General features: G+C 33.0%; 1 protein-coding gene and 1 pseudogene across 9 annotated transcripts in view; both read right to left on the bottom strand.

Annotated features, from left to right (window-relative positions):
* MAPK10 (mitogen-activated protein kinase 10) overlaps positions 1-16,305 on the bottom strand; it is a 321,579-nt gene that overhangs the window by 60,202 nt on the left and 245,072 nt on the right. Inside the window, exon 9 of one of the 9 annotated variants that reach the window (XM_045997787.1) lies at positions 12,522-12,593. The exons of the other annotated variants lie outside the window; for them this stretch is intronic. Within the exon in view, the coding sequence (XP_045853743.1) occupies positions 12,522-12,593 (72 nt within the window). The remainder of the gene's footprint in view (positions 1-12,521; positions 12,594-16,305) is intronic. 9 annotated transcript variants of the gene reach the window in all.
* LOC123937168 lies at positions 5,607-6,031 on the bottom strand (annotated as a pseudogene).

Below are 16,305 nucleotides of genomic sequence, written 5' to 3'. Positions count from 1 at the left end.
TATAGATTGCATGATATTAAAAAATATCAATAGTGATTGTAATCCAGACGGCCCAGGACTATATTTTGAGAAATACTAACATAGAATATACTAAAAGTCTCTTGTGAATTACTAAGTCCAGAATTAAGAAAATAGTATTGGGGTGCCTGTGTGGCTCAGTGTTAACGGTTAAAGCCTCTACCTTTGGCTCTGGTCATGATCCCAGGGTCCTGGGATCAAGCCCCACATCGGGCTCTCCATTCAGCAGGGAGCCTGCTCCCCCCATTCCCCGCCTTCCTCTCTGCCTACTTGTGATCTCTGTCTGTCAAATAAATAAATAAGATCTTAAAAAAAAAAAAGAAAATAGTATTAACATATTTCAGGTCTATTACACAAATTAGAATAGGGTCAATTCATCAGAACATTAATCCACACCTACTTGCTATGGAAAACTTAAGAGTCATTCATCTGAAAATACTTCAGTGAATAAAAAAATACTGATATTTATCCCTCTTGCTCATGTCACTTTCCTGAAAAATGATGAGAAATTATAGTAAGTGACACACAGTCTCCCAGCAAAGAGTGAGTGGTTCTGTCCATTATCATCTAGAGAAGGATGAAAATTATATTGTTGCTATCACCTGTGGGTACTACTTATAAAACATACAAAAGCTACTCAATATAATGTTCAAAATATTTGACAGCTTATTTCAGCTATTATTCTGTATTTCCTTAAGATAAAATTTGCTCTCAAAAGAACTCTTACTTCTGAGGACAATTTTAAAGATGAGGGTAGAAATTTATATATGACAGAGTTCTGGATCCAGATTTTTATAATTATGTCTTAAGCTGTTCTGTTACTTTAAAATTCTTTTTACTCTTTTTATTTGAAAATCTTCATTTTCTCTCAAAAGCTACCCCCCAAACTCTGGTAACTGAAATATGAATAAGCGTCTTAATGCATAATAGTAACTAACATTTATTTTTATTATAAATGAGCACAGGAAGAAGAAATATTATGAGCCAAACACATTAAAAAACTGAAAGCTGACAATTTGAGTAAAGGCTATTTGGTCACTGGCAGCAGGTTATGAATGGAATACTATGAGATTCAGAATATCCAAAGGCTGATATTTGAAGCATGATGTGTATGGATCTCTGTACAACCCATTTTGTCTTATAAATCTATTTATTACTGTAATCTGTATTTCCTTACAAAGCAAAAAATGGAGAGACACTTCACATATAAGGAAATCCAATATGTATAAATATGTTGTCACAATGGTAGAATTTTTATTAAGCTATTAAAGGTTTACTTTTGGGGTCCTTCATTTGCACAAACCCCTTATAAGATTCTTTATCTAATTTGATATTCATTATATAAATAAATTGTGTTTTTACAAAATACCTTCCTCAAGCTATACGATAATCTGGCCTCATAAAGACTTGATGTGACCCTACCTGCATTTTGAAAATGGGAAGAGGCCTTGGGGATAATTTAATTTGATATCTGTATTTTATAGCTGAAAAATATCAAAATCCTTTTAAAATTGGTAAATACAATGACTTTAAAGAAAGGAGGTAATAAAAACAACTAAGACCAACAGAAATACAAATTCTACTCAATGGGAGTTTTGGAAAGCTGTAGTCTGTGCTTTGAGACACTTTGATTAAATCCATTTTGGGACATGAGACTATAAAAAAGGCAGATTAAGAAGGGACAATCAGGTTTATAGGAGATCAAGAAAACATCTATATGAGGCATACTGGACAAAACTTTTTATGTTTAAATTTTAAAAAAACAGAGACTATCTCGCCGCCATACTAGCCCTTCAACCCTCTTATTCCTTAGTCATAATCCCTTCTAATAGTCTTCTATTGTAAATTTCATCATGGCAAGTTTTCAGTCAGTTCTGTTTACTGATAAATGCTTGGAAACAAGTGTCCAGCACATAGTAAGCGCTCAACAGTACTTGTTAAAGAAATGAATGTCTACTTTAAGTTCAACCAGAGTTTTACTATGGAGATAATATAAAGAACAGGAGAGAGAAAATATTCAAGGAAATGAAAACTAAGAAATTCCAGGAATTGTAGATAGGTTGGAATTTGTGAAACACATTTAGTCCCAAGGGAGATAAATAAGAAAGAAAAGAAAAGAAATATATCCACACCAAGTTACATGGCAGAGGAACAGCAAGTAATCAAAGACCAAGGGGAAAAAAAAAAATGAAAGCAGACAAAAAGGACAGACTATGTCCAAAGATGGCTATTAAACTGATAGCTCCTTATTCACCAGAAATACTGTAAACAAAAAGCCAGTAGAATAGTATCTTTAAAAAGCTGGAAGAAAATAACATGTTAATCTAAAGTTCCATATCCAACAAAACTATCTGTCAAGTAAGGGAACCCCATTCAAAAAGAAAAAAAAAAAAATGTTTTATCATCAAAGACCTTTACTAAAGAAATTTTAAAGGATATTCTTTAGAGTAAATAAATAATCTCAAAATACATCACATCAAGAAGAGAAAGGATAAAAACCATATAATCATTTCAATAGACACTGAAAAAGCATTTGACAAAGTACAGCATCTATTCATGATAAAAACCCACAACAAAGTAGGTTTGGATGGAACATATCCCAACATAATAAAAGCCATATACAAAACACCCACAGCTAACATAACCTCAATGGGGGAAAATGAGAGCTTTTCCCCTAAGGTCAGGAACAAGACAAGGATGTTCATGCTCACCACTTTTATTCAAGATGGTACTGGAGGTCCTAGCCACAGCAACAGACAACAAAAATAAATTAAAGGCATCCAAATTAGTAAAAAAGGAAGTAAAACTTTTATTATTTGCAGATGGCAGGATACTATATATAGAAAACCCTGAAAGACTCCACCAAAAAAACTATTAGAACTGATAAATTAACTCAATAAAGTCCAAGGATACAAAATCAACATACAGAAATCAGTTGCATTTATTGCTTAATTTTTCTAAAGATTTTATTTATTTATTTGACAGAGAGAGATAACAAGCAGGCAGAGAAGCAGGCAGAGAGAGAGGGAAGCAGGCTCCCTGCTGAGCAGAGAGCCTGATGCTGGCCTCGATCCTGGGACCCTGAGACCATGACCTGAGCCTAAGGAAGAGGCTTAAACTACTGAGACACCCAGGTGCCCCAATCAGTTGCATTTATATACACCAATAATGAAACAGCAGAAAGGAAATTAAAGAAATAATCCCATTTACAATTGCACCAAAAACAATAAACTACCTAGGAAAAAGAACCTAACCAAAGAGGTGAAAGACTCCAAAAACTAGAAAACGTTGATGAAAGAAATTCAAAACAGCACAGAGAAATTGAGACATTCCATGCACATAGGTTAGAAGAGCAAATACTGTTAAAATGCCCACATTACCAATTACAAAGCAATTTACGGATTTAATGCAATCCCTATCAAAATACCAATAGCGTTTTTCACAGAACTGGAACATACAATCCTAAAATTTGTATGAAACCACAAAAGACTCCAAATAGCCAAATCAATCTTGAAAAAGAAAAACATGGGTTGCCTGAATGGCTCAGTTGTTAAGCATCTGCATTGGGCTCAGGTCCTGATCCCAGGGTCCTGGTATCAAGCCCTGCACTGGGCTCCTTGCTTAGTGGGGAGCCTGCTTCTCCGTCCCACTCTCCCTGTTTGTGTTCCCTCTCTCGTTGTGTCTCTCTCTCCATCAAATAAAGTCCTTTAAAAAAAGAAAATAAAAGAAAAACAGAGGCACCTGGGTGGCTTAGTCAGTTAAGCATCCAATTCCTATATTGGCTCAGATTATGATCTCAGGGTTGTGAGACAGAGTTTAAGATTTTAAGATACTAAAAAAAAAAAAAAAAAATTTTAAGATACTCTCTCTCTCACCCTCTGCCCTTCCCCCCCCCGAAAAAGAAAGAAAGAAAGACAAAACTGACAGTATCACAATTCCAGACTTCAATTTATACTACAAAGCTATAGTTATCAAAGCAGTATGGTACCAACACAAAAATAGACACACAGATCAATGGATCAGAATACAAAATCAAGAAATAAATCCACAATTCTGTGGTCAATTAATCTTTGATAAAAGAGGAAAGAATATGCAATGAGGAAAAGGCAACAAATGGTGTTGGGAAAACTGTACAGCTACATGCAAAAGAACAAAAGTGGACCACTTTTTTAGACTGTATGCAAAAATAAAATCAAAATCAACTAAAGACCTAAATGTGAATCTGAAACCATAAAAATCATAGAAGAGAGCACTGATAATGTCTCTGATATCAGTCATAGCCGCTTTTTCTAGATATATCTCCTGAGGCAAGGGAAATAAGAGTAAAAAACTGTTGGGACTACATCAAGATAAAAAGATTCTGCACAGCAAAGGAAACAATCAACAAAAGTAAAAGGTAACCTACACTGGAAGAAGATATTTGTAAATGATACATCCAATGAAGGGTTAGTATCCAAAATACATAAAAAACTGACATAAATCAACACTCACAAGCAATTTCAAAATGGGCAAAGAGGGAGACAAACCATAAAAAACTCAATCTCAGGAAACAAACTGAGGGTTGCTGGAAGGGAGGGAGTGGGAGGGGTGAGGTGGCTGGGTGATGGACACTGGGAAAGATATGTGCTATGATGAGGAAAAAAAATCTTGTAAGCCTAAAAAATAAAAATAGAGAACTTTCTGAACTACAACTTAATTAAAATGTATCCATGTAAATAAATGTCATTCATTAATAAAAAAATATTAAAACATTACAAAAAATGGGCAGAAGAAATGAACAAACATTTTTCCAAAGAAGACATATATATGACCAACAGAGACATGAAAAGATGCTCAACATCACTCATCAGAGAAATGCAAATCAGAACTACAACAAAATCACCTCACACCTGTCAATGGCTAAAATCAAAAACCCAAGAAAAAAATGTGGATGAAGAAGTGGAGAAATGGGAATTCTCATGCTTTATTGATGGGAATGCAAACTGGTGCAGCCACTATGGAAAATAGTATGGAGGTTCCTCAAGAAGTTAAAAATAGAACCACCCTATGATCCAGTAATTGCACTACTGGGTATTTATCCAAAGAATACAAAAACTAATTCAAATGGATACATGCACCCCATGCTTACTGCAGCATGATTTACAATAGCCAAATTATGGAAGCAGTCCAAATGTCCATCAGCAGATGAATGGATAAAAAGAAGTGTATATACAATGGAATATTATTCAGTCATAAAAAGAATGAAATTTTTCTATTTGCAACGACATGGATGGAGAATATAATGCTAATCAAAATAAGTCAATAAAGTCAAATACCATTTGTGGTATTTCACTCATATGTGGAATTTAAGAAACAAAACAAAGGAGCAAAGAAAAAAAAAAGAGACAAACCAAGAAACAGGTTCTTTTTGTGGGGGGGTTAAAATGAGTTTATTCAAGAATGTTCTTAGGAAGGCAACAATATTAAAAAAAAAAACAACTCTCTTCATGCTGAAAAGGTAATAGAGGCTATAGTTATAAGCCTCTTTCTACTAGAATTCTGATAGTATATATAGCACAGAGCAGTCATTTCTGTGATGCTAGAATAAATTAAAAAAATGTCTCTGCTATGCTTCTCTTCAAAAAAGAGATGAATAATAAAAGAAGACAGCATAAAAAGCCATTTTTTTCTATTCATTCTGTAGCATTGGAGCCAGTATCTTTATCATCAGTGGATACAATTTTCACTTTATCCACTTTAGTAAGTTCTGTCACCTTTCTGAATTCAACATTGTTCAATACAAAATTCCACTCGTTATCACAGAATCTGTTTGTATTGAGAGAGCCCCTGAAATTGACTCTGTTCCTGACCCTCTGCATCAATACTGAATTTATAGTTTTATCAAAATGAGGTAGAACTTGAAGGGCAAGTTGTGGAGGGGGTGGGAGGTGATCTGTTGAGAGTGTATGAGCTCATTAAGTCTTCCCTAGAGACTGTTTCCCAAAGAGATATTTCTGTACAACTGATGAGCCATGGCTTAGGAGGAAGAAATTGTTTTTCTTATTCAGGCTTGCACTGATGTCCTGTGGGGAAGGTGCTTCCCACCACGGATCGGAGAGAAGCAGCACAGTTAGCCAAGAAACAGAATCTAAACTATAGAGGACAAACTGATGTTTACCAGAGTCAAGGGAGAAGGAGGATGGATGAAGTAGCTGATGGGGCTTGAAGAGTACACTTATCAAGAACAGCACTGAGTGTTCATAGCAGCAACATCCACAATAGCCAAACTGTGGAAAGAGCCAAGATGCACTTCAACAGACAAATAGATAAAGAAGATGTGGTCCATTATACACAATGGAATATTACTCAGTCATCAGAAAGGAAGAATACTCAACTTTTGCATCAGCTTGGATGGGACTGGAAGAGATTATGCTGAGTGAAATAAATCAAACGGAGAAAGTCAATTATCATATGGTTTCACTTAATTGTGGATGCATAAGGAATAACACGGAGAACATTAGGAGAAGGGAAAAATGAAGGGAGAGAAATCGGAGTGGGAGATGAATCATAAGACACTATAGACTCTGGGAAACGAATTGAGAGTTTTAGAAGGGAGGGGAGTAGGGGGATGGGTGAGCCTGGTGATAGGTATTAAGGAGGCACATGGACTGCATGGAGCACTGGGTGTTATACATAACTAATGAATCATTAAACACTAAATCAAAAACTAATTATATGGGTGCCTGGGTGGCTCAGTTGGTTAAGCGACTGCCTTCGGCTCAGGTCATAAGTCTGGAGTCCCAAGATCAAGTCCTGCATCAGACTCCCTGCTCGGCGGGAGTCTGCTTCTTCCTCTGACCCTCTCCCCTCTCACGCTCTCTCTTTCACTCTCTCTCTCAAATAAATAAAATATTTTTAAAAAATTAATGGTCACTTAGTCACTGCATGGTGACTAAGATAACACAATATAAAAGTAAATTAAAAAAAGAACACTGAGTAATGTATAAAATTGTTGAATCACTCTATTGTACACCTGAAATTAATAGAACACTGTATGTTAACTACATTGGAATTAAAATGAAAAAACTTGGGATGCCTGGGTGGCTCAGTGGGTTAAGCCTCTGCCTTCAGCTCAGGTCATGATCCCAGGGTCCTGGGATCGAGTCCTGCATTGGGCTCTCTGCTCAGCAAGGAGCCTGCTTCCTCCTCTCTCTATCTGCCTGCCTCTCTGCCTACTTGTGATCTGTCTGTCAAACAAATAAATAAAATCTTTTAAAAAAAATGAAATTAAAAAACTTTAAAAAGGTAAACAAAAAGAAATAAGAAAAACAGAGTGTTCTGGTATATTTCAAAATGGTTCCTTTTCCCGCTATGGGAAAAATGAGGCAATCTTTCTCAGATATTTTCTGGAAAATGATCAAGTTCCTGGAGGTAAATCTAATGATGTTGTGGTCCCATATGACTGACTCTCCCTGGAGTTTTTAAATCTGAGAGGTGTCTACACTGAGTTTTTAGAAATTTGTTAATTATAGTTCATATTTTTCTACCCTTGACATAAATCCCTGTGTTTGTCTGTTTCTCTTGGTTGGGGGCAGTAGCTTTCTCTGCGTCTTCCCACTCTTGCAGATCCAAGAGAGCTGTTCAGCCTTTTTACTTCTTCTTAGAATGGAGTGATGACTTCTAAGCTTCTTACATGTGGAACTGGAAACCAAAGGTCTATTTTATTTGATTTAATATGATGATGAGACATTATATTCATATTTTTATTTTCATATTATTTGTTGTTGATGTGGAAAAATAAACCTGATTTTTAAAGTTGAAAAAAAAGTAAATAAGCTTAAAGGGCCAAATTGCAAGAAGTAGTGGTAAGCCAAGAGAATTCTTTCATATAAAGGTAAATCTAAATAAACTCTAACTGTATACAATATTATAATAATATTGTCAATTCATGAGGTTAAAGAAAAAGAACTAAAATACTGGGTACAGATAACATATTTAAGTTGGTATAATAATAACCTAAATTAGTTTATGCTAAGATCCTTGTGTGTTCAGGAGAAAGATAAATATCATCCAAATTAAAAAGGCAATTTCCCACCTATTGAACTATGGATTTAATAATAATCATTGGATTGTTATTTATTATATATTATATATATGTTATATATATAATATATAATATATATAATATATTATATTACATATAATATAATATATTATATATAGTTATTTATTATATATAAAATATTGATTAAATAATATTTGCTACAATAATAATAATAGCTACAGTATAAATACTAGTAGGAATCTTAACAAGCCAATTCTAAAATGTTCATGGAAAAGCAATGATTCGTTAATAGCTAAGATACCTGAAGAAGGCAAAAATATTTACCTTACCTGATATATGTATATATTATACATTTTTATTAAGAAAAGGTAGTAGTGGTATAAAGATAGAGAAAGAGACCAGTGCAACAAAATAAAGGGCCCAGAATCTAAAACTCTCTCCCTCAGTAGGTGGAAATTTAGGACAGTAAGTCTTATAGACCAGTAAAGAAAGAATAAGCTAGCCAATAAATGGAATTGAAATAAAATAAATTAGATCCCTCTTTAACACTAAACACAAAAATCAATTCCAAGTGAACTAATGCTTAAATGTAAAAGATTAACCTTTAAAACCATTATAGTAAAATTACAAGAGAATATAAAAGCATAAAAGGATTCTTAAGACATAAAAATACATGCACACTAAAAAAAAAGATTGCCAAAGTACAAAATCACCATAAAATAAAATGGGAAAACTACCTAAATAAAGGGAAAAGATATTTGCAATACATAGAAACTGACAAAAATATTTGTCAGAATATATAATGAACTCTTACTAATCACTTTTTAAAAATACAATAAAAATGTTTAAGAAGAAACTTTACCAAGGGGAAAATATTAATGGCCAATAAACACTAGAAAAGATGCTTAACCTTCCTTGTAGTTAAGAAAATATAAATTAGCCTCCAATAAAATACTATTTTATATCCAAGAGATTGGTAACAAATTTAAAAACAAATCTGACAATACCAAGAGTTAGTGATGATAGGGAGTAGACAGTTATATTTATTTATGCTACTCTAGAATTCAATCTGATGTTACATTGTCAGGTTTAAATTGTGCACCCCTATGCACCCAAGCATTTATCATTAAAAAAAAAAACAAAAAAAAAACCTTTCCCATGTGCTTCTTTCCCTTGTATCTCCCATGAGATACATATTCATAGCTTCATTGTTTATAAAAGCAAAAACAAAAACAAAAAACCTGAATATATTCCAAAGCCTATTTATAGGAGAATGAATTCACTATGGAATATTGAGACTGCAATACTTTACGTCAATGAAAATGAATAAACTATCTAATTGATCAACATAAACAAATCTCAAAAATTTAATGTTAACTTCAAAAAGCAAGTAGCAAAATAATGTGTCTTGTGTAATATGTAAAACATATAAAACTAAACCATATGCTGCTTAGAAATAAATATACCTGTGGTAAAATATAAAGAAAGTCAAGAAGACTGTAAAAATATATATTTAGTATCTCTGGGGAGAGTGAAGGACATGACTGGGGAGACACAAAAAGACTCAAAGGTATTGGTAATATTCTATTTTTTAATCTGAGTGATAGTATATGTGTATTCATTTTTTGATCTTCAAAAGCTGTATATTTAAGGGGCACCTGGGTGGCTCAGTGGGTTAAAGCCTCTACCTTCGGCTCAGGTCATGATCCCAGGGTCCTGGGATCGAGCCCCACATCAGGCTCTCTGCTCCGCAGAGAGCCTGCTTCCTCTCTCTCTCTGCCTGCCTCTCTGCCTAGTTGTGATTTCTCTCTGTCAAATAAATAAAATATTTTTTAAAAAGCTGTATATTTAATATCAATTCACTTGATGATATATTTTGTAATTCTTAAAGTAAGAATTTCTGCTATAATGAAATTCATTTGATCTCCCAAAATTATCTCAGTAGTTGAGTTCTGATCCTTCTGTAGAGAGTTAGAAACATTTGATTTGAAAAAATTCATTAATATATATTTTTAAATATATTTACTAATAAAGTAGCATATAAATATGTAACATTTTTAAAACAGCATTTAGCTATCTAAAGTTCTTAATGCTAAAAATAGCATGCTGAAATATTTTAGATGTAAAGGATAAAGGGGATAATGTCTTATTAATATTTTAAATTTTGTTGTTGAATTGGTTTATATATTAAGAAGACATGCATAGCTCATATTGCAAGGGATTTCTAGCAATCATTTATTTTGAGAATCCCTTCATATAAGTAAGGATATAAGTAAGAATATGTTGATTTAAATAATATGATCGTCTTATGATGTATTGTATGGATACATATTGTATCCACATGTATATACATATTGTATATCTCTAACTCCATTTTAAAGGCTCTATTTAACTAATAAATTTAGATACAATTTTATTGCCTCTTCAGAGAACTCATTTCTAATAATAGAGAATTTAAAAAATAATCTATCTTGCATTTTAAATGTTTAACCTTATGAGAGTCAGTGTTCATAATTTTTTTGCTTGAAAAAGAATGACTTAAACTTTAACTAACATGTTTGAAATCATTAAAAGACCACATCCTACACTCAGAGAAGCCACTTTAGAAAATAATTAGCATTTGTCCTTCAAGAAATTTACAAATAGATCCTTATAAGAAGAACCCCAGAAATAAGTCAATATAAAAATATCAAGTGTAGGCATTGAAAGCTCATCTACTATGAGTTTTTAACATTAGTAGCAGCCTAAAGCTTTACTTACAAAGGATTTTAACATCCAAATTAGAAATGATACCCAAGCAACTTCTCCCCAAAAATGTATTCAAAGAAATGTTAATCAGCACTTATTAACTCCGTTGTAGAAACCTGATTTGATTTTTTAAATAGAAAATGAGAGGAAAGTAGTGAAAATCAATTATTTTAATTTAGAGGTGGCAAATATTCATTTCAGTCACCACAATGAACTGAAAAAGCAGAGTACAAAGTTAACAGATTGAGTCTATTTTCATCAAATGCCTAAAATTAGCCAAAACTTAAGAACTGTTTCATGTTGATGTCCAAAGACCAAAGTAAAGTTTAAAATCCCTTGGAAATGAAAAAAAAAATCCTGTTTCTCAGAAATCTGAAGAAATTTAGTTTTATCAAGCCAACTGACTTTTAAACAACATTAACATAAACATGAATGTGGTAAATTTATTGATGTTATTTAATAAACTGAATATTTAGAAGACAAAACTGCAATATAGACAAAAACTTTAAAAAATAAATGTGTCATAAATAAGACTAGAAAAAAGAATAGAAGTAAAAACAGTGCAGTTTTATTTTTACAAAATAAACCATTTTAGGTTAGTTCTTATATTCAATAAAAATTAATTGAGTGCCTAACTCAGTCATTTCCCAAACTGGTCCTTTAATACACACAGAGAGTATTTGTATAAAACTATATATATCCATATAAGTAATATGTTATTCCTCAAAGCAAATAGCTAATCGTAATATGGTTAGGATACACTATATTAGTAATTAGATTTACTTTAATTATACATTAAAACCCCATTATTATAGGTTTGATTTTATTTTTGAATCAGTCATTTAAGCAGAGGCTTTATCTTTAATATGATGAAGACATAATATCCTCATAAGTGACTGGGTGTAGAATATTTAACCAACTTAAGAAAATAAATAATTACACACCCATATAACAATAACACAGTGTCTGTATCTATTTAATACCGATGAGCTCCTGGAATCTTTACTTGTTAACTATTAGCTGCCTAAGATCACTTTTACTTATTCAAGTGACAGAAATTTGTTTCTTCAGAAGTTTTAATAATCATTATTAACTAATGAGGTTTTAATTTTTGCACTTGTTAATAATGTTAATAATGTAGAAAAAACAAGAACAGGAATTGGACTTATTAGTCCTAGAAATGAAGTAAATGACAAAAAGAATTTTAAAAGATGTTGGTCAATTTTAAAATGAAATTCATATGTGTTAATATAAATCTCCCACGTTTTTAGGGTGAAAAAGAATCTAACTGGTTAAAGATTTCCATGTCAAGTGAATATTTCTTAAAAGCATAAATCTCCAGTCTTAAAACTGAAATATTTTGTCATTGATTATCTAGTTATGAAAATAACTTAATTTTAAAACATCTACTCTCCCCAAAAAAGAAAGAAACAATAGAGAAGAGCATATCACTGTTAATTTCATAGGACTGAATTTTAAGGCAGACCTTTTGAAAGCATGCTGAATGTCTGATACTGTATTATCCACATAAGATCTATCCAGGAGACTAGGTTACTCTACCACGATGCCAGCTGTTAAATATTTGACATTGGAGTCCCTTAGAACCCCTCTAAAGACGGTGAGTATATACCATCAGCAGTGTTGTGTTAGACCAAAGGGAATTGATTTGAGAATGACACCCAGGGAGACCACTGGCTGCTAAGAAGGATACGATCAGTGCCAGGAAACAGCACTGCACCTTTTATCATTTCTCCCATGATGCACCCTACTGACCACATGTCAACTGAAAACAAAAATGAAATGAAGATAAACAAGAAGATAGGAATAGAACAGCAAATAAATGAAAACACTTGGTTGCCTACGCTGTAGAGCAATGGTCTGACCTTTCACTGACTGGCTCAGAGGCCAGTCTCATGATCATTAGTGTTTTAAAACAGCAATAGGGAGAGCACAGAATGTCAGGGCCCTCTCTGCTATGCAACTGAACTAACAGTGCCACTCGCTGCTACTTAATGCATGGTAATATTACTTTGCAATTATAATTCAATGATTAATTTAGTTTTTGATTTAAAAGGTCTAATTTGCATTCATCTACTAGAATCCTACTGATTTGTATTGTAAATCATTCTAGATTGTTTTAATATGGGAAACATGCAAATTGGTTTCTTTTTTATTCTTTCATATACCATATTTGGAAAAAAAAAAAAAAGCTGAACTGCCAGAAACCTCAAAAGAAAGGGTTTCTTTTACAAAACACAGTTACTCTTATTTATAAATATGAATAAATTTCCAGAAGTGAAATGCCAGTTCAAGAATGAATGTTTCGAAATATGCTGGCTCAGTTTCAGTGACTCCCATCAAAGGAGCATGTTTCTAAACAGGAAGCCTTGCCTTATTCTTATAAACATGGTTGCTTTATAATGGTAAGAAATACTGGCTTTCAAAACAGGATGGTTCAACATGAAATGAACAACATGGTTTAAAGAGCTGACACTTCTCAGACTAAGAATCCAGAGAAACCCAGAATTCAAGGTGGAATTACAATGGCTTCTCTGCTATTGCCAGTTATCATCCAGAACTTAAAACCAGTAAGTTAGGGCAGAGGGTACACAGGGAGGGGCAAAATGAGAAAAGGCGAAGCAAGAAAGTAAAATCTCTCTCTTTAACCATACTTGGTTACTCACGTGTTCCTACTGAAAAGTCAGAAAGAGAGATAAGTCATTCTTAAGGGGGAAGATAACCTAGAAGAATAAGGGATGTTGAGGGGCAGCAAATAGGAAAAGACATTAAAATAGCAGTACACTGTAATTTTGCTCCACTTACTCTTCAAATTACATTTTGTAATTTGGCAGTGACCTTAAAGAATTCCTCATGAGATTCTTTCCAATGTGAAAATCTCACTCAGGTTAAAAACAAAGTTTCCATTATTTGACGTAACACCTAAACAGAATGATCACTGCAAAGAAATGGTTACAGCTTTGAAGGTGACAAGCATACCAAGAGAAGCAAATCTGTTTTGCTTCCATTTTAGGAAAGCAAGTGACATGCAAAAATATCAGGGAAAGATAGAGCAAACAGTTGTGCATCCCTTTATTATTAATGCATTTGTAACTATGGATAATACCTGTCTCACAAGAGATTGGTATTGTGAGAAAATTTGATTGGTATTGTGAGAGAGTAAAAAGATCTCTGAAAATGCATCTGTTTTGGAATTGCAAGTTTTCTTATCATACTGTCCAAAGTGACCAGTCTAAGTTGCTATTTACAGTGTATCTATTTTTATAGATATTGTGGAAGACAAAGACAAAAAAAATATAGAGAGATAAAAACTCAATAAGCAGGGTTTTCTCTTGCCTGTACCCATTCAAACACTCAGAAAAGGTGGTTTCTGCCACAAACAGAATCTGGAAGTATTTGTATCGGGGAGTTAGAAAACATCAATTCTTATTTTTTATTTAATGAAAAAAATCTCTTCTATATTATCTCTGGCAGATACTCATTTTTCTGCTACAGAATCAACTTGATTGCTTTTTAACTCTATAACCTTGGTCAAGGTACTTCATCTCTCTAAATATAAATTTCATCCTCTAAAATGGGGATGATAAATAATATTTATCATGTAAAAATTTTAAAAAGGATTTGATAGGATTGTGCCTGGTAAAGATCCTTCTACCTTGCTTGGTAACTAAGTATGAATTATATATTGGTATTAAATATATTCTGGAAAAGTTTATTTAATGTTTATTTAATATTATATTTAGATATAATAAGGAAGTCTTTCCAGTGAGGGAAACTCACAAGGCACTGGGTGATCCTTTCACTGTTAAAACCACTTAAAAATGCATTCCACATATTCAATCACAGCTGAACCGATGAAACTTTTCCTATTATCTAAAAAGAAATTTCCCTGCTTCCTCATCTAAATAATAATTTTAACTTATGCGAATATAGCCTATTAGCCCTGGCCACTCCTTTCCTAAAACTGACAGATTCTCATGTTTCAGACTAAAATCCCTTGACTTTCATTCCCCTGCATACCTTTAAACAACAGCAATAACAGTAACAGGTGATCTAAATGGAATCTTAATCCTTATATTGCTTCAGTCTCAAATGGCTCTAGATAGTTGTTGGTTTAATAATTGGTATTAATAATTGGCATATCTTCCAGTTCTCCTTTGTGTGGCTCTGCTGGATGCAGATATTTCAAAGTTAAAAGAGATTATTTTTTGGAAATTTAACTTTATGTCAGAACCCAAACTAGACTTAATAGATCATAAAGCTTTTCAAAAAATAATGCAGAGATAAAAACTCTAGATCTGAACTACTGATTCATATAATGAGCTCTGTTTTCTCTATTTTAAGGAAGTGTTGAGTAACAATACCCTAGAAACCTTCCCAATTTCCCATTCCCATTTAACCTTATTCACTAATCATTATTCCTATAGACTCTCCATGCTTAAGCCACCTAAGTGCTAAGCCTCGTGCCTAGAAATGATAAACTCTATTAATATGAATTACAAACATAGAATATATGCACATTTATATGGATCTTTACATACTCAAGACAAGATTATTTCTCAAGATAAACTCATTGCACCAGATTTTGTGAATTATTCATCACAACTAAAACAGGAAATAGGTAATAAAAGAATTTGATACTAAATCTTGTCAGAACAGGGAGGTGGGGTTGGTGGTAAGTCTTCCCTCAACTAATATACATATCTGCTTAGCAAGAAGATTAGATTATTTTATGAGATTTTTCAAGATATTTCAATGAATACTGATCATGCATAGACCTGGGAAGAAATTTGCAAATTCAATTACTGTTGGAAACTGGATTTTTATGCTTTCTGGAACTGCCTGATATAGTATTTGGGTCTCTGTAAGAGTTTTGTACGTGAGTGCTGCCCAATTAGAATTCTGGTTGCTATTATGATTCTGATTTATTACATTTCCTCTCCCATCATCAGTATTCCCATAGGCAGAAAGGAAATTCATTTGCAATGGTGACACTTAGAAACTGAGTCACTTTCCCTTGAAGGGATGTTAAGTAAGTTTTGGTGTTACTAAATTATGGTGATTAATTTTCTAAGTGAGAAAATCTCAAGTGTCATCGTATCATTTATCAGGCATTAAATTATGCTAAGTTGTCTTCTTTTTTTCTGTTCTAGCCAAGAGAGAGAAATGATATAATGTAGGCTCCGGCACCTTAAATCTAAATAAAGCATTCTATTGCTATTTCCACATTCTGTCCAATGGCTGGGGTTGTAATCTACAGTGAAATGTTTTTGGACTATGTGAATGTCTATCTAGCAACCTGGCAAATATCTTCCAATTAGGACATTATGTGACTCTGGTAACACAACTGTGAGAATGCATTGTTTTTCTCCCTAATCTAACTATAGCTTCACTTGACATAGGATTCAGACGATGTGCTTTGATAAATTTTCTTTCAAAGCATACCACAAAATACAACAGCAAGATTTCATATGATT

The sequence above is a fragment of the Meles meles genome, chromosome 2, assembly GCF_922984935.1.
Source record: "Meles meles chromosome 2, mMelMel3.1 paternal haplotype, whole genome shotgun sequence".
Lineage (NCBI taxonomy): Eukaryota > Metazoa > Chordata > Mammalia > Carnivora > Mustelidae > Meles > Meles meles.
The sequence above is the reverse complement of the archived record's forward strand: the minus strand, read 5'-3'. Positions and strand labels throughout refer to the sequence as shown.